This window comes from Panulirus ornatus, chromosome 49 (assembly GCF_036320965.1).
Source record: "Panulirus ornatus isolate Po-2019 chromosome 49, ASM3632096v1, whole genome shotgun sequence".
NCBI classification, from domain to species: domain Eukaryota; kingdom Metazoa; phylum Arthropoda; class Malacostraca; order Decapoda; family Palinuridae; genus Panulirus; species Panulirus ornatus.
In genome coordinates, this window is record NC_092272.1 from 5467525 (window position 1) to 5492544 (window position 25020).

Below are 25020 nucleotides of genomic sequence, written 5' to 3' on the forward strand. Positions count from 1 at the left end.
ATGACTGTTACTTTCGTGTTCAAAATCAAAATTTCTTCAAGGGGAAATTAGAAAAAAAAACTTGGTCTATTTCCAAAATCTTTGATACTGCTCAAAGTCATAACTTCTCCAGTGACCTTTTCATATGAAAAATAACCATAAAGTTGATGAAACAAAAAAAAAGTTTTATGATCTCAACTCTCCACAACTTCTTGTTCTTCACATATGTCAATGATTTTCCTACACTGGATGAGAGAAAAGAAGAAAACGGAATGAGAATTCTCCTCAAGTCACTGACGAACACCTGTCTCCCCTCCACAGGTGTTCACCAAGACACAGCCATTTCAGTTCCATTCCAGGCAGGTGGCTAGGAAGAGCCACAACTGCACAGTCCACCTGAACCACCACTAACAATCTGCCCACAACGTGATCCCCACCACAACACCGGTGAGGTGTAGTACAGCCACACACACACACCCACATACCCTCACAGCTTATGTATACCCCCTACTCGTAACTTAATGTATGCCCACTGCTCATACCTGACGTATATTAACAATACTTACGTATGTCCACATTGTTAATAACATCCTCAAACCGTCTTACAGAATTTTCTGGAGGTGACACCACACCCCCCTCTCCCCACTTCACAGGGGCAACTCTCTGGGGGGCACCGGGGGCGCGATGTACCCCTAGTGCTTCTGTGCCGACCCCCGGAAAAAAGGCATAGACACAGAACCGCGACATAGAGCTGCGTAATGACTGGTTGCTTTCACTGCGACACTTGAAGATGGTTGCTGGGTCCAGATTGCCCTCTTCAAGCCAGCCTGGCTGATGGTTATGACCTGTAGGTAAGGCTAATGGCAAGCCCTCACGGTTTCCTTAAATAAGGTACCAGTAGACAGTTTACGGTCAATTTCAAAAGGTTCTGAATTACAGGGTTCTCGTAGTGTCAAAGTCTTTCATAATCCATCGATACAGTTTGTTACACACACACACACACACACACACACACTTCAACAACAAAACACTGAACTATTCAGTATCTAAAGTCTCTGCTGAACTTACTAAGTCTTGCCAAAACTGTGACTTACTGGGCAGTGCGCAGAAATTTTGCTTGACACTGGCTACCATTTCCTAAGACAGTACACACTACCCAAGTGTTCTATATGCTGTTTGTATTCAGACATGTGTTGAATATCTATATTTAGGAGTTGCATATGTTAACTCATGTATGTTTTTCCTTCCCAGACTTGGATGCTGACCGGTCCGTGTCCTAAGATGAAACACAAGCTGTAGTCACAACCTCCATGAACCTGGACTTCGAATATGAAGCAGGTCTTCTCTGAAGTTCTGCCAACCCCTAATCCTGCAGTACAACAACACCCGGCCTATACAACCCCACCAAGTTCCTATATACCGCCATGATAATATTCGAAAGTCCAATAACTTTGCGTCACCTCAGGAACTCTAATCAGACACCCCTGGCGAAGCTGGGAGTTAAAGGCAACGAGCACCTTGGTCTTTAGTGTGGTCTCTGGAAGGACTTCAAGCCAGTGGTCTCTTGTCATACCTTCCCAATGGGAGTAGAGGTGCCCCTCCTTCAGTCTGCCCGTCAGGTGCACTTCCCCCTCATAGCTACCCAACCTCTCAGCTTCCTCAATGATTTGATGTTTACACTCACTCCCTACGTCAAGATTCAGTTCTTCAGAGGACAATATTTACTTTGATTTACCTTGTACATTATCTGTTTGTTATCAGAGTCGTGTTGTATGATATAGAGATGATAGGTGTCTTGTCAAGTACTTTATGACACCTGTCATATCCGTGGTGTCAAGTCTGCGTGTGACAGAGAAAAAGGATTCTAGACGTCGAAGCTCCACCTGTGGTGCCTGAATGGAAGGCAAGCTGTCGTGTCTTCCACAGAACAATAAGACAGGATAAGTCAACTCAACTAAAGAGTAGAATCCCTATGATTGATCAGCAAAATAGTTTACATCTGTAATTATGACAAGACAGAGGATAAGTCAACTCAAATAAACAGTAGAATCCCTATGATCAATCAACATTATTTACATCTGTAATTACAAGACAGAGGATAAGTCAACTCAACTAAACAATAGAATCCCTATAATCAATCAGCAACATTATTTACATCTGTAATTACAAGACAGAGGATAAGTCATCTCAACTAAACAATAGAATCCCTATGATCCATCAGCAACATTGTTTACATCTGTAGTTATAATTTCTATCAATATTTCAACTTTAATTTGTGATTTGCATGTAACTCATGACCCACTTCAAACATGGCTTGTCCCTCCCTCTAGCCTGCCTACCAGACTCAGGATAGCATTGTAGTTGAGATAATTAAAGGGTAGATAAGAAGCTTCTTGTGAAGGAACTGAAGCTCATAGACACGAAGGCCAAAGCACTACTGATGTTGATACACGACAGCTCATAAATGGAACCTCTAGAGAGAGAACTTGTTTCTCACTCAGACGGGCTCCATATTTCCCTGCTACTGAAAGTAGAGTAGTCTTGAGCTGCATTTTACCTCATCTCTTGTGTGTGTGTGTGTGTGTGTGTGTGTGTGTGTGTGTAGCACATACCTAGGTGTGTTATGGGTTTAACACATAAATCCACGATTCACACCTGTTATGTGCTGGAATAAGCACCTCGTCATTCATGCTCATGCAATTTATATGAATCCTCATATGTCTGTGTAGTGAGTCCTATGTGTAGGTGTACAGGTTAACTATGTAAGTCAGATGTACAGGTAAGGTGTATAAGTATATAAATCAAGTATGGAGGTCAAGTATATAAATCAGGTGTGGAGGTCACGTTTACATTGGTCAAGTGTATAGATTAGGTGTATATGTCAGGTGTGGAGGGCATGTGTAAAGGTCAGTTGTATAATTCAGATGTGGAGGTCAGATGTGAAGGTCAAGTATATAGGACAGGTGTGAAGGTCAGGTATATAGGTCAAGTGTATGGGACAGGTGTGGAGGTCAGTGTATAGGGCAGGTGTTAAGGTCAGATATACAGGACAGGCATAGAGGTCAAGTGTACATGTAAGGTATGGGTGTCAGGTGTGCAGGTCAAGAGTATAGAGCAGGTGTATAGGTAAGGTGTGCCTGTCAAGGGTATAGGTCAGAAGTATGAGGCTGGTGTGAAGGTCAAGTGTATAGGTCAAATGTATATGTCAGGTGTATAAGTGAAGTTTGGATGTTAGGTGTATGATTCAGAAGCGAATGTCTGGAGTATAGGTTACATATGGGGATCAGAGGTAAAAGCCAGTTGTGTAAGTCAGATGTATAGGTCAGGTGTGGTATTCAGATGTATAGGACAAATGTACAGGTCAATAGTATGGGTCAGATGTATAATTCCAAGTACAGAGGTTAGGTGTATACATAAGGAGTAGGGTCAGGTATATGTCAGCTGTGTAGGCTTGCACTCTGCATGTGAAAGTAATCGACATATCGTGTGACCTGACATCAGTCATATGTGTCTCTGTTGTATATATTTCTGGTAGATCTGAAGCTACTGGGAATGTAAGAACCAATAAAGCAAAAAATGTAAATTATGCATTTTCATCACCTTTCTCTCTCTCTCTCTCTCACTTTGCTCCATATCTGAAGGAAGGGTCGCAGGACCTGGAACCCACCATGACTCCACTAAGTCTCAAGACTGAAATGACCTGAACCTATCATGACCCCACCAGGTCTCAAAACTCACAGGCCTTAGTCACCCTTCCCTAGGCTGGTGGGCAGTGGTGCCATGATGATCGCATGCCTGACCAGTGCCTCTGTCTACAGGATGATCCTGGCACCTTCAAGTTCATGTGAACCTACAGTCCTGGAGAGGGGAGACTAATCCTAAGTTTCCTTAATCAGTGGAAAATATCTTGAAACGCCATTTTACCTTGGAGGCTCCAGCCATGGACATATGTCCACATCGAGGCCAAAGCCACAGTTGAAACATGAATGGGTTAAAAGCCAGAAATAAAGAGAAAATACATAACATGTATATACATAACTACCTTCCTTTGAGTTCCCAACAGCCAAACAGTAAGTTTGTGACAAGGCAGCTTTCCGAGTATTATGTGGTTTAGAGAGGAAGTTTTCTCGAGACAAGGCACAGGTCGAGTGAGAAAGGAGAGGAACAGATTGAAAAAGGAGGTGTGCAGTGTTGAGGTGTCAGCCTTTGAGTGAATAAGTTTATTTGTTGAGGAACAAAAATTGTTCATACAAAAAAAGAAGGGTGTAAAAGACAGGAAAGAGGGGAGAGATTGACCCTATCAACAACCATGGAAAGAAATTGGCCAGAGAGGAAGCTATATGAGACAGCAAAGTGATTAAAGGTGGCAGGAAAAGGTAAACATCAACTGATGTCAGCTGAAGTTTTGTAGGAGAAATCAATGGATACTGGTGACTGTTTAAGGGTTAAGCACATTCATCTTATAGATCTTTTTCATGCATATTCACCATTTTCCTTATTACTGAGGTATCTATTTCTGAGTTGCAACATCTAACAAGTATTGCATAGTATCTAATTCTCCATATCATCAGAGTAAATATCTAATTCTCTAGAGCACATCTATCTTTTAAGAATAAGGCAAATTCTGACTCCTTGCTATGAATAAATAAATCTCACCGTAGAGAACATTCACATTATGTCAAGTCCATGGATGCTACCAAAAGTACCCTCATACTCATTGGATGACCATTTTCCCCTGGCAGGCTCTCAGTATCTTAGAAACTACAACTGGCTCGCTACAATCCAACATCACCAGCTTCCACATCCACAACTGCAGTGATTCCAGTAACCATCTTCCCCAATATCTTTCTGGTTCTAAACCACCTGGAAAATATCACCTTTCCTTCCATAACATCTCTCAGCTTACACTGAAAAATGCAAGTCTTGATCTTGACTTTTACAATCAAGAGTTTATGCTGACCTTCAATGATGTGTCAAACTTGTCTCATGTGCAAAATGCCATCAAGCTCCTAAAAGAAGTAGGACTTAACATACAGACTACCATCACAAACCTCAGGGTGAAAGCCATTGAAGGCTCCCTCAATAAGCCTCAGCTGGAGCATGTGATCCTGTCACAGACCCCTGGATCCCAAGCCATACACGTTGGCTCTGAAGGTACCTTAGTCTTCATCAGTTTTTTTGCACACCTTCAAGCAACTGAGTTCTGAATGGATCAGAGGAAATGTGTCTCAACTTAGCATTGTAAACAGTAGCCTCAACTTGCAACCCAGCACCTAATGAAGAACATTAGTGCCACTGACAATAGAATCACCTGCAAGAGCCAGGATTTAAGTTGGCTTCAAGAAGATCTGAGTTAAAATCAATAATAAAAGAATCTTTTAAAATGTAAAGAAGGTAACATGGTTTCAGCCATTGCAAAGTGTAGTCCCCTAACAAATTCCAGCCATGCATCAATATCATATTTGATTCAACATCTCATAGCAGCAAGTTGGATCCTTCTAATGTTCTCTTAACTTACTTACTGTAGTAATCATTCATCTATCAATCTTGTTTTAAAATATTTACTATATCATTACAAATACTTACTAATAAAACAACTCTATTTTATTTCACAAAAGATTACGCATTTGTCCAATTCTCATGGGGATTTTCTCTTATTTATTGTACCTACATTTATGAATGTTTTGGACAGTGGCCATACATATTGTAATACTCAATTAGTGGTGGTACTGGAACTAATTAATACATTGAAGCATGCTAAAAATGAAATTAATAATAAGCATGCAGAAAATTGACATCCTCTGCTGTCCTACATCTTTGTACTTTCTACATCACCAAATATTCTTTGGAGTATCACTTCTGCTGTACAAAAATTATATGGTTTAATTTTAAGGAATCAACCCAACCACATTTCATGAATAAAGAAAACCATTCATTGGTCATACAATACGTCACCTAACCACAAAACACAAGGGGCTTGTAAAATTAAGGGAACACGCATCCTCGAACTTGAATAGCTCTTACATACCATCAGACATCCTAATCTGGGTTTAATGCCATACAAAATTTACCTGATTTTTACTCTATGTTCACAATATTCATTCTTTACACTTTTGTGCATAAATGATGAGGTTCAAGCAACATGACCTTAGGCATTGTTCTCCCATTCTGGAAACCTGGGTGACTCAGCCAGAAATCAGTTCTCATATTCTTCCCAATATCTCTGCTGTTTTTGTAATTATGTGCAACAGCAATATTGCTTTCATTTGTTGGATGTTTCTGCAGCTAAGTATGCAAAAATCATTGTGAAACTGAAAAGCACTGAATATTTTGATGAGTAGAATACAAAAAGTGGTAAATGTGCTGATAGAGCAGTATTTTTAAGCAGTGTAGTATGAGCAATAATCAGGCTTTTATATCATGATTATTTCCCAGATCATTAGCAACTGAGTTAGGTACAAAGTTTCTAATGGGAATCATGTAAAAATCAAAGTGAAATAAAAAAAACAGTTCTAAAGTATATATTTTGATGAGCAGAAGGTAATACAGAAGTCCCTTGCTAACCACAGGGGTTATGTTCCTGGAAGACCCTGTCCTTGGCAAAACTGTTGTTGGCAAGGTACAGGGCCTATGGGAAGTGACCCTTGAAATATATACTTGAAGTCCTATAATGAACACTTGAGGGTTAGGAATATGCATGGTTTACTTAAAGACATGATTATTCTGTGAAAGCACAAAGTAGTGACGCACAAAATTTTGATGTACTGATATGATGATAGCATGTCATCACTTGTAATGTGCCTCAATACTCCCACAAAGCAGCCAGCAAACTATGTCACACCAAAGTCTACCTTATTGATCCCCTTGTGACATGATCAATGCACAAAAGTGTTAAACTTCCTCATGACAAAACAATTATCATTGTTTTGATGTGGTCGCAAATACCATATTTTCTCTCTGCCATTCCCAATAAAACCTATTAATTCTTCACTTTCAACATTCAGTCTTTTACTATATAATGAAGTTAGCACCCATACTCTTGCATCAATTACACTTTCACTTCTTATTGCTCACAAGAAGACTGCTACTTAACTTAAAAGAATAACATCTAATATGTGAATCCTAAGAATATTATTCTAACATTACAGTAGTCACTATACCAAAATCTACAAAGGGTTATAATGCCTATTACATTATGAATGTCATATACATTATTATTTCAGCAGAACAGACAGATTACTTAAATATCACAAATAAGACTGGGTAGAGAGCACTCCACTCAAAGTACATACATTTATTAATTGGTCTAGTATACATAATCAATATTTTGGTTCAGGCATTCAGTTTAACATAAAGTGGCAGTGTTGTATACAAACTTAGCTCTATTAGTAGACTAAACAGTCCATACATATCAATTATGAAATCAAATCAATGGGCAATCAGGTGACTTGCACATAAAAACATAAAAATATACAAAATGATTTGTTAAAAGGCACTGACTAAGAACACTTTTAAGAAAATCACAAAAGCAGAAGAGATTCATCCTGTACCATATGTCAATAATAACTTAACTGTGCATGCTGAAGGTGTGTTACACCCCACTCAACAAAGGAGAGAAAGATAAAATACTTTAAAAGTCATCTATGTGCCACTTTTAAGAAACACATGATGTCCTCTACAATAAAAGTTACTGTGTTATCGGTAAATATGAGCAAAGTACTGTTGCCATTCTAAACATAGAAACAAGTAATTTGAATTGGATTGAATGTAATTAGGACTGTAAGATTACGATTTTCCATTTCTGTGATGGATGACAATCTTTCTTCATTCAGGTTCAGCCTATTTATTCATACTTTGACAGAAATGCAGTTCAGATTTCAAAAAAATTTACATCTTGTACATGTGAACTTGACAGTTAACAATTACTGAGACAAATTTTTATCTACTTAACCATGTGTCTGAAGTCACACGCAACAGCACGGGAAAATTTATATCTCTAATAAAACATACGTAAAAAATGTTGTACTTCTTGTGCTAATCATCCTACATGGTCAAGTGAGGTATTGTTTACATAAAGCACGATAATGTTCTTATTTTTCCCAATTCTTCATATAACTTACATCATATATAAAGACATCATTGCAACCTGACTGCATTTGTCACTTTCTCTTGAAACTCTCAATCAGTTTTGTCCAGCTAACCAAAATCTAAATTAATAACTCAACAAGGTTGTCGTTAGTAACTGTCAGTATGTTTTGATCATGAAAGAACCATGGACAGAATTTCTATGAAAACATCTGTAAGCTGGATGACTCTGTAAAATTACAATTATCTAATATAATTAACCCAATAACCCCAAGACATTAGTTTTAACCATCTTATCACTGAATCAAAGTTATTCATCATAATGGCATTGGCTGTTCATTTCAACATATGAGATCTGTGAGCAGTACTTGTTTCCAAACTTCACAGCTTCTTTAGGGCTTCTATTTACCGATAATCACTTAAAATGGACAGCATTACCATTTGTGCTGGACAAAGTGGACCCTATACTACAAGACGAGACACATAAGGCACAACCACGTGGACCAACAACACAAGGAAAGACCAAAAGTCAGCAGCAATTACCAGATCTACTTCAACTCTTCACACCAAACTGTAACTGGGGTTCTATGAATAACAGAATTCAACATGATCCTTTTATGGTTAATGAAAAGGAAAAATTGAGGCCATAAGTGCATCTCTGCCTATGTTTATTATCAAACATCAATAGCCATAAGTGCACTTATGCTAAAATGAATTAGGATAACAAAGAAGGCCCTAAGTACAACCAATGAAGTTCATCAGAACCTCCCAGGTCATAGGTGCGACACTGCAAATGCAATCACCTGAACATACAAATCCATAAATTATTCTCAACAAACATTCTTTCACTGATCAATCAAAGCTGCAGGTACCACTCTACCAATATTCATTACCTTAGGAAGTCACTGACTTTAGTGACATTTGTAAACATTTCCATTTACAGAACACTCTGGGCTGAAGTGCACATCAGTTTATGTTCCTCATTAGAAGATCTAAGGCTTTTAAGTTTCTTTAAACCAAACCTTTGCAGATTGGAAGAAAAAGGGGTAAATAGATTTCTGTGTCAAATACATATAATCAGTTCATACAGATGAAAGTCTTAAACCAATGGGAAAGTAAATGGTAGGTGTGAAGGATTTAGGATGTGGTCAGAAAATGAAACTTCAAACAGGAAGACAATTCATATGAATAATATACAAGGCACCTGATGATTAACTGACTCAAACTTTGCCAATCACAGCATTTCTGACATCAAAGTAAGGCAATTAACAATAATGGCAATTAGGTATTGAATTAAATGCCTGATCTTGAGTTCATTTTCCGAACACATCCACAAGAACTGATCCGTGTTCAGTCAAAGATGATGAAAAAGTTGAAACAAAACATTGCTTTACAAAACTTTTGGACATTTTACTCAATCTTATTTTTTGTCAAATGCCTCTGTATCCAATATGCCACTTCCCACACCTACAACAAGGTGGCTTAAAATCACTTCTTTTAGAATGATAAAAAATTGCATATGCTTAAGTGATTTCCAAGAAACTTTCTTCCTATGTGAACGGTGTTCAAAAATTCCCAAGTGAAAGATGCTGTAAAGGATCCTCTTCTGATTTCATATGATATGAGAAATAATGCCTTTGAACATGTGTATTCCAATTTAATTATATATATGATTATAGATATATACATACATACACACTCTATATATAATATATATATATATATATATATATATATATATATATATATATAAAGTTCCATGCTATCATAAGTTCCATGCATGAGACTTCTTATTACAAATCACTGCAAGTGTAAACTTTTTCCACTATAGGTATCTCATTATGACTATTTACACAAAACCATCTTTAACTAGGTAACTGTATGTATCCAAGATTCTTAAAAATTAGCACCAAAATCCTTCACTTGCAATTGAAGAAAATAAATCACTGCAAATGCAATAAGGCATCGAGTCAAAAAAAAAATTCATACGCACCATGATATACTATTAAGAGTACATTTCATTATTACATTGTCCTAATTATAAACTGGAAGCTAATACTACCTGTGATGAGTTACAAGGTTAAAACTATACGCATAGATAGTCATTCCACAGATGAGTGGTGAAGTCATGGTATAGTACAGAGGGGGGGAAAATCCCATTATACTAGAGGCTAACATGTTTGATATATTTCATCCTATCATCTATGGAAATACCTTTATACTACATTACAGAGAAATAAAAGGCAAGGAAGTACTACTATATTACAAGTTGCATAGATAACATGTGATGTTCTCATTTGGAAAATAACGTAAGGCGACTACATGATCAAACTCATACAGCTAATCTCAATGAACTGTTCACACATTGGACTGAAAATGGGACTTGCTTCTTCCCTTGAACTGCACAAAAACAATCAATTTACATACAATATGTGAGGAAGATAACTTAAATAAACCAGATTTTCCTTTCGTTCTTCAGTCCCATGTTTTGTCTTGTGCAAACACTTTCACATGAGGTAAATATGCAAGTAAATCACTCTCTAGAGACAAGGCAATAAGACACACACAGGACCAGCACAAGACATTTGATGCTATGCTAATAATCTATGCAATAATATTAAAGCGGACAATTTAATGCTATGTGTAATATATGATTGCTCAACTTTTGCACTCAGAGACGTCTACACAGAATTATAAGCTACACATAATGGTAATATTTTAAAAGTGAATGTGCACAGAGTCCACTATGTTTTTAACAGTGCACTTTTTATTGGTTAGATATACTGTTCCATGCTAAATTTTCAATGAAAATCTAACCTAATCTAAATCTTTGTCTGATTTAAAGGTTTCTTGATATATGCAGCCAGAGAGGAAACTAGGAACTAACCTATATCACTACAACTATTCTACATTGCACCATTTTAGAAATTATAGAATTAACCTCACAAAAATAGAATGTAACTACTTGGCACAATTACAGGTCATTAGTCCTCAGACCTCCCTTTACAAAGAGTACTTATTCTACAAGTCAAATATATGTGTGGCATTTTTGATGAAACAAGTCCATTAGCATAATACATCTGGCACAAATGAGCTGAATACCATTTGGAATCACTCTCCAAACTAGTCTGACTTCTCAGTGCTACAATCATTTATTTTCTCCTTAAACTTACAATTATTTGGTTCTTTCCTATATACAAAATGTTTTCTAACCTGTTGCAGATCATCACTCTTACTGTTCCCATTCAGCATTTTCAGATGTATGTGGTTAAAATTAAATCCATGAGGAAAAGAATTAGACAAGAATTAATGGTAAAGCACACATAAGCACAAACAAAGGACACAAGACAAATTAGTATAATTTGTAGCCTGCATCCTCCTTAAAGACTAAGCTCTTATAAGGCAAAATTCCAAGCATTACATGTTTACATCCTTATATATGACGTATTGCACTTACAGATGTTAAAAACAGTGATATGATTCATTATTGGCTGCTGAAGAACCAAGAAATACAAGAAATTACTGTGATTAAAATCTTATCAGATATGACATAAAAGTAAAACATAAATGAATGTATCTCATGGATATATCATTACCAATTCATTACTAATGCACATATCGTACAAATAAGTGCCCTTCATGCAGACTTATTCATAAACATCTGACAGCTCTTTGATAATAATTCACAAAGTTTCTTCAAGGCAATGCATAATGCATACATTTATCTTTCCTATCAGCCTTCCATGAAAGACAGTTTACTGTGCACACATCTTTTCCAGAATGGGGATAATCATGTCGAAGGACGGTCGTTTTCCAGGATCCTCATTCATGCAGATACGAACCAGCTTGGCAATGTGGGGAGATATGCCTGGAGGAACATTCACACGAAGACCCTCCAGTGCAATCTGACAACATAACAAATTCTCAAAACTGGGCAGCTGAGAATATAAAATTTGTGAGAAAAGCAAGCTTCAATACCCACAAGATGAAAATCCAATTTTCACACAAAAAGACCATTTACCACTTCTGATAAAAAAAAGTATTTGAAAACATAGGATAATTTGTATTGCACAACAAGAATTAGGAGATCTGACAAAATGTGAGAAGGTTAAATGACATGAAGAAGTCATTCAAAGGGTGCTTGGATGAAAGTCTTTATGGATGGTGTGGTCAAGAAGAATAAAAGGTATTTAAGAGTTTTATTAATAAGGTATAGAGCAGTATAATAAAGTAAAAGGTAAAAGAAAAATTGGTATTTCAATAAAGGCCTAGCCTTGGTGTGGACTTTTATCGATGACTGGAACCTCCAACATGCAATGATGATAAAGAGGATGAAAGTGGATGTGACCAAGTGGGGTCATTCTCCTGTTCCTGGTTCTACCTCAGTAATGTTAGAAATGGCAAATGAGTATGAAAAAAATCAATTCTAAACTACTTAATCAACACTCACTTTCATATGTTACTACAAATCTGTTACCTTTCATATAAAACCTAGAAATTTCCCATGATTTCAGAGAACTTCCATCCTAGTTTCCCAAGGCAGGAAGAGGTAAGTGCTAACACTGGACAGACAAAGCTACTCCTATATTATAACTTTAGTTGTAACATTTTGTTCTATATATATTTGCAACTGTTTTTACTCTATATTATTTATAACCAGGACACTGATTTAGTCAACTCAATGAAAGGGCAACTAGAGCAGGCTGTTATCTTGACTTTTGTCTCAATGACATAAACAATCTTTTCTGAAACCAGGAACTAAACAAAGCAATAGGTGTTACTGGACTTCTTCAAACCTTACGACTAGCTTCAACTCTCATAGAGCAAAATCATGAGACAAAGACACATCGTTCTTTTACACAATATATACAAATAAACAATTCATGGTTCTGGTTAAATGCCTGGGCAAAGACATTCTAATCTATTACAAGGCATAAGGGGAATGATGTAGACTGACATTACCATTAGAAAGGCTTGTTCTGTTTAGGGGCAGATTGTTACTGTGTTGTTGTGATCAATCGTGATGGTAAGACCATTATACTGTAATGTATGAAGTATCGGTCTATATGATGTGTTTTCCCAACATAGCCCAGGAAAAGGTTGATAAACTGCTGTATTTCCAATTCACTTTCAGGCTCAGAAAATCATAAAAAATTACCCATAGCTCAAATTTCTAACTGTTCAGGAAATCATATAAATATGTATACTTTTCTGTGGCATACATTACTCAAATAATGATAACTATCTCTAAGTATAAATAGCTCTTGATACTTTCATTTGTTTACGAATATTTAATAATTTTTGTAAGGCTTTTGAAGACAAAACTTTAACAACGCCTTATTCCAGGTTGTATAAATAACAAAGAATGTTGAATATCTGCAAAATTATTTGATGTGGTGTATTCTATAATGAAATTTATATGTTACATGCAAACATTAATGAATGTGAAAGAAATAGGAAGTCTGATCATCTGCTATGTTTGGGAAGTAAAAAGTTTTCATGTCAATAAATGGAGGATGAAAAATAGTTTGACTTTTCATAATGTATGGATTTTCAAGGACTTTCAAGCCCCATTTCCATTACTACTTTACATAAAAAATAATCTATTTTCTCAATGTTCAAAACTGGATAAGTACCTTCATGCCAGCCTCCATTGGAGTGAGATCAGCAAAGGGTACCTCACGTGTTGCCATCTCCCAAAGGGTTACTGCAAAGCTCCACATGTCTGCTGCCTTGACATTAAGTTCTTTAGGTTTTTTTTGAAGGGCTGAAAGAAAAAATAAGCAATGTCTATATATTTTACAAACAAAATGAGTGTTGCGGTAAATCTACATCTCTTCCTACATGGGGAGCAAAACAATACATGAAAAGAATCTTTTCTTATTACCATCCTACATTAAGGAACTAAACTTAATAATCAAACTATTAAAAATATATGGAAAGATTTCCCTACTTCACAAAATTGACTAATTCTTTTCTTGCATTGCAAATTGGGGTTTTCTGAATTCTCTACAGCCAAAATTTTTGAATGTTGATCTATTCATATATCATCTACAATCGGTTAATCTATTCACATATCATCTACAATCTTAATATCTCACCATCCAACAAGTTAGTTCATGTAAAGTCTCCATGCACTCTTATCCTTTCACCACTCCAGTACATCTACTTGTCTAACACCAAAGCCAAATCTCAGACAACAGACAGCAAGTGTGTCAACAGATTTACATCTGAACCTAGACATAGCAAGCTAAGAATCAGTGCTTAATTCAGTCCCAGCACTTGGATAATATTTCTTTCATTGCAGCACAATATAGGACTTCTATGTCCATAACTGCAATTATCAACTGATATAATGTAAACAAGTACCCTCTAAATAAGTCTACATACAACATAGGGTCGAGCACACAGGTTCGCATCCTGCTTCTTATCCACCCCTAGGGGTTGGTTGATAAAATGGGTACCTAGCTGGTATATATGCAATATATATAGTGATTAGGGCCTTAGCTGCCCGTGCTGTTTCAGCTAACATATAAGAAAAAACTCAGCTTATGTCTATTAGTTCTGGCAGTCTTTTAAATCAAATAAATCCCAATAACAATCTAAGGGTGAGTGGGTAGCAAACACATTTTGGCTAAAACCATTTACACTCATAAAAGGATCTCCTGACAAACTAAAAAAAATTAAAAACCTATATTCAGAGCCTGATAATAAGTGAAGGCTAACTACATATTCAATAGCATGGGGAATGTCTATCAACTGTAGGGGCAAAGGAGTTTCTGAAATTCTGGAAGACAATGAAACATGACACATGACTGTGGCTAGCACCCAATATTTCTTTCTTAGTTGCTCTGATTAAGGTATGCAGGTTAACATTCCTTAATATCAGGAAACTGGGTATCCCTACCCTTTAACCAGCCTGCTGGTTTTGGATTTGGTGCCCCCAATTCTGAAAATCCAATTAACACAAAAATTTTAATAACCATGTGCCCTTAATCCATGGAATCATACCTGAATTTGTTTGTGGATGATGTCAAAGTCAAGAAGGTAAAGAGATATGAGAATTGCATTAATTTCAAGGGGAGCTAAACATATTCCAAGGTTGGTCAGACACTTGTTCGATGAAATTCATCCAAGTATATCAAACTAAAGAGAATGGGACAAGAACAAAGTTAAAAAAGTCCTCCACATAAATAACATCTAGTAACAAATACGGTGCATAAATCTGTACACGAGAGGAACTTAAGAGTCATAATTTGTCCCCAACCTGTTGGCAGAAACCCACCATACAAGGCTCGTAAAGGACACAGACTGACAGTTGGTAAACATTATAATTGTAGGCTTGTAAATAGATATGGAAATATTAAGTAAATAGTTAACATCATAAATTATGCTAAAACTACAACATGCTTCTCAAGTTTAGTCACTGTACTTAACAATGCACGAAGATGTAACCGAGAAGATTCAGAAGAGGGTAATAAAGATGGCACTTGATGTCAGAGAGCCAAGATACAATGAGAAATTTGAAAAAAACAAATTTGTCCATTGGGAAGGAGAGAAGAGCATGGAGTGACTTGAACACAAACATCAGATTTTTAAACCAGACTGATGATGCCCAAAATGACTGATCATTTGAAAGATGCAAAAGTAGAGCAACTACAAGCCATAACATGAATATCAAACAGGAAACATGTAAAGAAGTAATTTTGTAGTATGGGATCAGATTCAATGGAAGCATTTTGTGTAGAGAGGTGGTGTGAAGAGATGTTTGTCTCAATTGATCAATCACCTTATGGTGTGAAATCAACAAGCAAGCACATTTATGGGTGCAGACATTTAAGTTTCACTTAAACACATCAAGTTTAGGTTAAGAAAGAACAAGTAAGATTTCTGAAGCTGTATGTATCTAATGAGTCCACCTCATGGAACTGGGTATGGGGTTTATGATTACAATGACTGTTTGCATAATTTTTCTTTGGAATATTTTTAACCTTTATTTACACTGAATTAGAAAAAAGTTAATCATTAACATCATTTATAACTACTATGATCAGTTGGCTAAGTGTTTTCTTTCCTTAACATCACTTAGTTTCAAATGAATTTTGTACACAGTTCACATTTATCCATTCTATCTTATGTTTTATAGATAAAATCAAAGTGTTGGTAAATTTCTTTCATCTACAAATCTTCTTAAAATGATAGAAAAAGTTCCTAGTTATACGAATTAATGATGTTAAAAATCTTCCATAACTCACCTTCTGGGGAGAACCACTGAGGGGAATAAAGTTTGCCTCGCTCCTGGAATGAAAACTTGGCATCGGCCATGCTAATACGAGCTGTGAGATCATCATCAATCTGGAAGGATATAAATGCAATCAAATTCATCTGAAAGGAATATGTGCCCCCTCCTTTCTCAAGTCCTAGTTATGCTGTATGAAAAATCTATAATCTTCTATTTCAAATCAATACATATGATGCAGAGAGAGAATGCAAGTAGACCATTATCCAGTGAAACACAACTACTGGCTTGTAATACAACAGATTGGTATTGATCTCCAACAGATCCTAAATAGAGATAGTCGTCCTCTAAACCCCTGACCCAGCCATGACCAAGTAAACACTTACAAGGAAGAATCTTCCATCTAATTAATTATATTTGCTCATTAATGGCAGTCAACCACTTAAAAACATATAGGCAACAACTAACTGCCATACTGCCAAAGTTTACTAATGAAATGACCGCCACCTTCGCTGCCCAGTAAGTGAAATTAGTCCAATCTCAGCAAACTATTGAGTCACAGGACAAAATAGTCCATGTCTAGCCCCATACAAGTCATAAAATAAATCACTTGAAAATGAAAACACTATTTTATCATTTATGTCAGGCAGCTCTTAACTCATCTCTCAAGCACACTTGCTAATCTTTTCAGATTCATAACAAATTAATCAACCTCTACTTGGGAATGTCTCTGGCTGGATCATGCTTTTTGGTATTTTTGCTTAGAGAGTTCTGTTCGCTTAAAATCAACCACAAACTAGCTCCACATAATGCAGAAAACTTGCAGATATGGGACTTCATCACAACCAGCTTGTACAAAGCAAGATTTTCTTTATAGTTAGAAATCTTTAGTTATGGTGCAAAAAATGCAGGCAAACGTAAATGTAAAGGAAGAATACACAATGATTACATATGCTTATCTATATCTTCATAAAAATAAGAGGCTTTTATTCACATGAGTGAGCACTCAGTAATTGCATACTGTATCTTGGGTAAAGGTTTACTATAATTTACCATCAGGAGACAGCAAGAAGTGGGCATCTCGGATGAACTTTAACATTAGGTTATGCTTTGTTTACAGTGCATGTTTAGCAGTGTGGTAATGCTTTGTTTATACTGTATGTTTACCAATATAGCATTACTTTGTTTACCATATGGTGATGCCTTATCAATACTGAAAGGTCAACTGAATGTTTAACAGTAAAGTGGTGCTTTGTTTACAAAGTCTGTTTAGTTAGCTGGTAAATTTCCGTTTACACCATATATCAATATATGGGTATCACTGTTCTGTCATGAGCAATGGAAAAGGCCATTATGCTTGACTTTATGGAAGACTCTGCATACTACTATCTATCTGAGTCCCAGAGTGGTGTCTAGAGCACAAATATCCTCAGCTTACTGTCAAACTGAAAAAATGCAACACATAATCAAAAGTAGTATAAAGCCAATTCATCATGATGTATTTAGAAGAAGTCAAGATGAGTCAACCAGGATAAGTAAGAAGGAAGCCTAAATCAATGCACCATAACATGTTTGAATTTACCAATTTACTATCACATGATAGGATGAATAATAAGCTAATTCACCATAAAATGTTCATAAAAAGAGATGAAAGACCATAAGAAGTTTCAACAAAAAAGACAAACTCACCATGACATGTTTGGATGACAGATACAACTGAGGGACCAGTTTCTCTAATGAATGGATGAAGGCCATGCCACGTGCAATATCCAAGGCAAATTTGAGAGCCTGTGCAGTGTCTACCACTATACCACTATCCTGGTGTAGGAGCGTGTAGAGGGAACCATTGGGCAGGTACTGAGTGATGACCACAAGGTTTGGGGGATGGTTGCTGCACCCCACAACAGGTAAAACATTTGGATGGGAAAAAATCCTGAAAAAGGAAAATCTAAATCAGTCAAAAATAAATCAGTTTTATGTAAATCTACATTTCAACAGTTCCTCTCATAAAAACAACCCATCCTCATCAATGTCTTGCAATAACTGTATCATCTAACCCTTCTCTCTTAATAATCTTAAAAATCAAGAAAGCTCAGTTACAGGGAAAGTCTAGATGCCTTAAATTTGCCCACCTTGGAAGAAAGAAGAGTTAGAGGTGACCTGATCACAGACTTAAAGTTTTCAAAACAGACTGATGACACAGACAGAAAAGTCCTGAGAGCAGGGATACAAAAACCAAAGGAGAGAACTTGAAATAAAGCAAGAAAAAAAAAGATATTTTTACATATAAAAGTGATGGATGAATGGAATTACCAATCACTTAAGTCTTCTTCAGGCATTCTATGATCCAACATCAAGGCTAGTAATATTAGTTAAGTAGTTTGCACGTTGGTTTGGCAATCACAAGAATAAGGAATTAATGCAGTCTTCCCCTTTTATTTCACCTAACAAGCATCTCCAATTCTTCAAATGTTAACATTCAAAATAAAAGATAAAAACATTTGTTCTGTTATTTTGCATGTTGGTTTTGCTATCACATTCATAAGGCAGCCATTGACTGCTGTCATTTGTTATCAATTCTTTAGGTAAAACATAGTAAAACTGTATGAACTGTTTCGTCAGTATACCTCAGTCGTGGAAACTCCTCATTGAAGTCTCTGCAGATTCGAGGAGAGCATTCTCTTAGAGCCAATATCTTTGCGACTATCTCATTACCTTGCCACTTGCCTCGCCAAAGCTCCCCAGATGGACTCACAGCTATTTTAGTGTATAATGCTAAATCTTTAATGTTGATGCCCTTGTGTCGGGATAGTGTAGCATCACCTGTAAGGTCAAATGTACTATATTTTAGAATTCAAAGGGAGATACCTAGATAAATGATACATAATTCACGAATGAAAGGTGAATCTTTGACTGAAAATCCTGCAACATCCTTATAGGTATATGTCACTGCTGTTGTAAAAGACTGAGCCAACACAGGTATAACATAAAGCCTATTCTAAGATATGAGTCTCATATCCATACATCAAAAATATCCTATAATAACAACCTCATACAACAACATATTTTCATCTGATTTAACATTATTACTTACGACTTCGAGTTTTAATACCAAGCCAACTCTGATCCTTGAATGCCACTTTTTCAAGATTCTGACCACTGTCAACAGCCATGGCTGTCAAAAGCAAGAAGAAAAACTTGGTAAGTAAAACTTAGAAAAGGTGAAACACTATGAGAAAATGAGATAATCAATCAGGAAAATTTTTGTACGTCATAACTTCACAAACATTATTTCCTGCTGATAAGAACCAATATATATATCATACATGCATTCAAACAAGTTAAACAGATTACAGTTTATACCTACTTAATATCTGAACATTTATCTTTAGTTTTATAAAGAATTTCATGAAACTTACTATGGAGCTTCTTTGCCATGGCTCCTCGGCACTTGTCAAGAGGTACTTCTCCATACTTATTAGCAATGGAGACTGATGCTCCAGACTGCACAAGGTCTTCAGCAATCAGTGAATAACCCCAGAAACATGCATAGTGGAGAGCGGTGTTGCCATGCTCATTGATGAAGTTGACATCTGCTTTATGCCGGAGAAGCTAAAGGGTAGTGGGAAATATCAATACGAGCACAGTTATATACTGCAATCATATCACTGATAAAGACTATTTATGAAGTCATTGAAAATATAAAAATAAACACCCTTCTCCTGCTTTGCACGAGCCAAGAATCTGGTTTTACTCAAGCATATCTTATTCTTGACACCAGTTTCAGTAGAAAAAGGCTAGTTTTCACTCTTGCATAGCAGTCCCCAGCCCATTTTCATTCTCTTCCATTTTCATTCTCTTCCTTTAATCTTCCCCACCCTATCCCTCATATTTTCTTCCCCTCAACTGTCCATCTTCACATTCTAGTTGCTGTTTGAATCTTGCCTGATCTCTGCTACACTCCCACGGCTTACAATAACTGAATCAAAACAGCTGAAAGCTGTAGAAAATTCAGTTTTGTTTCTTATCTTATTTTCATCATTATATCAGGAGTTCAAGAAGTCTGATTTATGAAAGTAAGATTCACACATAGATAATGATCATATGAAGATAATAAATGTTATATATTTTCTTCTATACCAAAATACCTTTTCTGCCTTACTGAGGAAGCAATAAGAAAAAAATGAAATAATGACATCACTTGCACACATCCACCCTCTACATGCTACATTTAACATGCTATGAGCTTTCACATCCATACATTTGAATTAACATAAGCATTCCATCCTGCCAGCTTCTTAATGAGGCATGTTGGTATTGGAATTAGTAAAGTAAATGGCACTTGTTTTTAAACGAAATGAACACACAGAATATCAATGTGAATGGAAAAACATCAAGAGTTAATGATGAGTCTAAATTTCTGGTTGGACTGTAGTGGCAAAGATGAGCTATAAGTAGTTTCATGGAATGGAGAAACATGGGAGTAGCACCAAAAGCTCAGGCAAATAGGACAAATTTAAGAGAAGTATGTAAAAGAAATTTACAGGATGGAAATGCTAATTCAAAAATTTAATAGAAAACTAAATTTCACAGGAAAAAATAATGCTATCAAGGGAACAACAGCAGCTCATGCTAAACAAAATTGCAATATCATGAAATCCTGAAAATCCTTTCAAATTTAGCACTTTAGCTACTAACAAATTTCAGATCAGGAAATTATAACATACTGTACCACTAAAACAAGGAAGTTAAGTTTTTACTTTCACTCCCTATACTTACTAAACTGACAATATCCCGATGGCCATGGGCTGCAGCTAAATGGAGTGGGATGTCATCACCCAAATTTGTGGCATTGACGCGAGCGCCTCTTGCAACCAGCATCTCAACAATACCAAGATGTCCTTCCTTGGCAGCCCAATGTAGTAAGGAGAACCCATGGTCATCTCTGTAATACACAGTGAGCTAATTTTTTCAATTCTTTCAGTGGCATCTTCCTACTGAGACTCTGACTAAATATATACTTGGATTAAATAAAACATTTGTCATCACTTATTATCAATGCATGAACATACAACTAAGTGGAAAAATCATTGGTTAGCTCCTTCCTTCGTTTCTTCTTTTGATACATAATAATACATGGGGAACAATCATCAGGTCCCCAGTCCCGCCACTCTTAGCCTGCTTCTATGTTGCACGGAAGGTACATGGGTGGTATTCTTTCTCCCCTATCCCATGGATTATCATTATTACTATTCTTTTTTTTTACACATTTGCTATTTCCCACATCAGCGAGGTAGTATTATGAGCAGAAGACTTGTTATCATTATCATCATTATTACATAATCATTATTATCATTTCTATTCTTATAATTATCATTACTATCATTACTATTTTTTCATACATATTCGCCATTTCCCACATTAGCGAGGCTGCATCAAGAACAGGGGACTGAGCCTTAGAGGGAATATCCTCACTTGGCTCCCCTCTTTGTTCCCTCTTTTGGAAAATGAGGGTGTTCAGTGTTTGTGGCTGCTATGTAGCCTATGACTGTTCTCAGTAAACTATTTTGTGTAAGTTGCACGCTCCTTAATTTTCTTTCTTTAGAGAGGGGTAAAAGAAAAGGCAGTTTAAAGTGGAGTGGGTGCATTGTTTGTATAGGATGTAGAGGGCTTCTTGTCCAAATTTGGTCAGTTAGCATTCAGAGAGCATTCCATTCGTGTGTCCTCTTTGCAATGATGCTATTGGTAGGGAGTGAATGTCACCTGTGTGTCATAAGTGATACCTAGAATAGTTGGTGTCTTACTCAGTGGGAGACACTGTCCATACAAGGCAATTGGAGGGTGTGAGCTCGATTCATGTTTAACTGGGGTTAAAAAGAATGACTGAAGACTTTAGTGGAGATGCAAACATTCTGTTCCAGGTCAGCCATTGTTCCAATTGTGTAAACTAGAGCTGGATGCCTGTTGCTGCTGCTGTGGTGTCAGGGTCTTGTGTTGTATGTGTGAGGTTGTTTCCTAGCACTATCTTGCTGATGCAGGAAACAGCGATTAAGTATGATAATGATAATAATAATAATAATAATAATAATAATAATATATATATATATATATATATATATATATATATATATATATATATATATCCAAAAACTGATGTGCAAACAAAATTTACCATTTCAAATCATTGTTATATACTCTTACCCTTGGTTCATGTCATGTTCAGTGTCATCAAGCCATAACCGCACCTGTACGGTGTTGCCTTCACGGCACCAATGGAAAATGTCCTCCATGACTTACAGCTGTGAAGGAGAAGCAACTATATAAGCCATAGACCACAAGAAGATTTTCTTTGAAGTCTCATTCAACAAATTCATTACTAAGCTTTTCAACATCATCTTTAACATAATACTCATTTTCCTAGTCCTAGTCATCATAAACAAATTTGTAACCTATGTATTGCTATCATACAATCCGAAAAAATACACCTAATACTCTCATCAATCATACACCATGAACACAACTAACAACTTTCATCCTCAACAGAAAAGATTAATAAATCACTTTGCTGACATTTTCATATGCTTAACATTATATGCTGGTACACTTCAAAGGAAATGAAATCAATGCACATTGAGGTATTATATCTTCAGGGGTCACTTGGGACTCATCATGTTTCACTTTTCCTCATTTCTAACAGCAAAACTTAGATCATGCACCTCACTGTGCTTCTACTGCACTTAACATCACTCTGAATATTTCTGTGATATAAAATAAAATCTATGTACACCAAAAAGGACCCAATTATGCATAAATTTCAGGTATCCTTCCACATCTCTCAGTTCCTCAAGAAAGTCCACATCTGTTTATTGCTATCTTCCACTTTGCCTCCCACCAATATTTTGGTGTTACTCATTAAAATGAGCTTCACCTATGCAAGTTCTATTCTCTCTCTTTGTATGATTGATACTCTTATGTTGCAATTATCTTAAATTAGATCTATATTTTGCTTTGATAGACAAAAAAAATTCATGGTAATGTAGTTAACTATAATTCCTGTACCTGCTACTACAATGTGTACAGCTAAATTATTCAGTTGGACCCAATGGAGATCCAGCAATCTTCCATAAAAAGAAAGAGAATGACAGCAAAATCATAAATGCTAATGAAGCAGAATGTAGGAGATAGCAGAATAGCTGAAACACACAAGAGGACACATGCATCATCAATTCACAATGGGGAACTAAGCTTGTGTAAAAACAACATGGATCTGGGAGTCTGACTTCATGTGTACTTAAAGTCTGACTTATCCAAAGAAAGATTCACATTGAAATTCAACAGATTAAGTTTTCTAAAATTTCTTTACACTCACCAGCTCTTTCATTTGACATCTCATCTCCAAATTCATTTATTTCAGGAAGTTTTCAAGCTCAGGGAAATCCCCAATAAGTTACTCAGGGATTTTATTGTCCATTAATTATATGCCAATTAAGTGGATTCATACACACTTCATATCTCTAGCAATTTCTAACTCACATCTCAACTGGTGGCATAAAACCCTGCAAAGTGGCTGACCACACCCATTAGCTAATCTATGCAAGTCATTATATTGACATTGTAAAAATGCTTTCAAGTTAACTTCTGTTTCACAAGAGTGAAACTGATTTGTTATTATTACTTTATGATAAACAAATATATTTATGATGAGAACGAGGTTAATGCCTATCAGAGGCAGTATGGGCAATAACTACCTACATTAAGTATCACTTTCACAAATACACCGAAACTAAATAAACATACTTTACATGTCCATAAAAACCTCATGTTCTCATGGAACAAAAGTATATTTTAACTGGTGAACAAACAGTGCAGTTAGTGACAACTGTTCTACTTGCAGGCAAACGAAAAGCCAAGCTAGGGCATCTTACCAGTGTGAATCACCTCTCTCGGAGTACTGGAGGTCACGTACAAAAGAATACCCTTAATTGTTTATGTTACCGTTCCCTATGGGAAAAAACGTCTTATCTGGCACACCTCTACTGCTACCACTGTAGGCCCTCAACTAAAAATAGACAACGAAAATACACCCGTAGTCCCACCTACGTCTGATACGCCCTGAACATTAACTGTAGACCTCCCCTCCCGGGAACTGCAGTACTTACTGCCGTGTTCTCACCAATGTCTCCCATCTCTCTGTAGTGCCATAGCTCACACTCCTTCCCTAGTGCTCTCCATGACCTGAGCATACGGAAATATCCTCAAAACTCACCATCTGGCGGTAGGTTCTCACCATAACCTCACCACACCTACGCACGGAGTCCCCTTCGAGTAAACATTGGAACCTTGCGACACAAGAAGAGCGGATGCGCACACAGCTTTATATATATTCTCTTATTTCACACTTAATGAGAATAAATACATCTTGTATTAGGCATATATCCCTGGATAATCTTAAGACATTGACTATCCTGTGGTGTCATACTCTTTTCAGAGCGTGTATATGTGATAGAGATGTGTTTTTATGACAGGTGAACAAGTATGTCAACTATGAAAGTAATGAAGTGTTAAACAAGAGTGATTCATGATGCACTTATTACTATATTACAAAACTGAATCATTCTCGTTTCTTGTGATATCTACGTGCAAGAGGTATCCACAAGGAGAACTTAGATAAGAAAATAAAGCAACCGAACCACTCTGTGGGTAACATATGGCATCAC

General features: G+C 36.5%; 1 protein-coding gene, 1 long non-coding RNA gene and 1 pseudogene across 4 annotated transcripts; 2 read left to right on the forward strand and 1 right to left on the reverse strand.

The window, feature by feature from the left end:
* Nucleotides 1-298: 298 nt before the first annotated feature.
* LOC139764265 (uncharacterized) lies at nucleotides 299-3400 on the forward strand. The gene is made up of 3 exons (XR_011716333.1): nucleotides 299-426; nucleotides 588-830; nucleotides 1231-3400. It is a non-coding gene; the product is annotated as an uncharacterized lncRNA (long non-coding RNA).
* Nucleotides 3401-4700: 1300 nt separating this feature from the next.
* On the forward strand, nucleotides 4701-5336 carry LOC139764256 (uncharacterized; annotated as a pseudogene).
* A 1922-nt stretch (nucleotides 5337-7258) lies between these two features.
* Nucleotides 7259-24648, reverse strand: Ilk (integrin linked kinase). Of its 3 annotated transcripts, none has more exons than XM_071690893.1 (10): nucleotides 24570-24648; nucleotides 22505-22602; nucleotides 21083-21248; nucleotides 19723-19915; nucleotides 19398-19478; nucleotides 18931-19126; nucleotides 17993-18236; nucleotides 16320-16419; nucleotides 13701-13831; nucleotides 7259-11969 (listed from the first exon to the last, which is right to left on the reverse strand). In XM_071690893.1, exons 2-10 carry the CDS (start codon nucleotides 22591-22593, stop codon nucleotides 11820-11822), a joined length of 1350 nt encoding a protein of 449 aa, XP_071546994.1. In that variant the 5' UTR covers nucleotides 22594-22602; nucleotides 24570-24648; the 3' UTR covers nucleotides 7259-11819. The 3 variants fall into 3 exon arrangements, with proteins under 3 accessions (XP_071546994.1, XP_071546996.1, XP_071546995.1); XM_071690895.1 differs by having other exon boundaries at nucleotides 24463-24582; XM_071690894.1 differs by lacking the exon at nucleotides 24570-24648 and adding an exon at nucleotides 24229-24350.
* Between the last annotated feature and the right edge of the window lie 372 nt (nucleotides 24649-25020).

Coding starts and splice junctions, on each gene's coding strand:
- Ilk (XM_071690893.1), bottom strand. CDS start 22,593: ATGGAGGACATTTTCCATTGGTGCCGTGAAGGCAACACCGTACAGGTG. Junction 19,479..19,722: donor CATGGCAAAGAAGCTCCATA/GTAAGTTTCATG, acceptor TGCTTTTGACAG/CCATGGCTGTTGACAGTGGT. Junction 16,420..17,992: donor TGTCATCCAAACATGTCATG/GTGAGTTTGTCT, acceptor ATATCCTTCCAG/ATTGATGATGATCTCACAGC.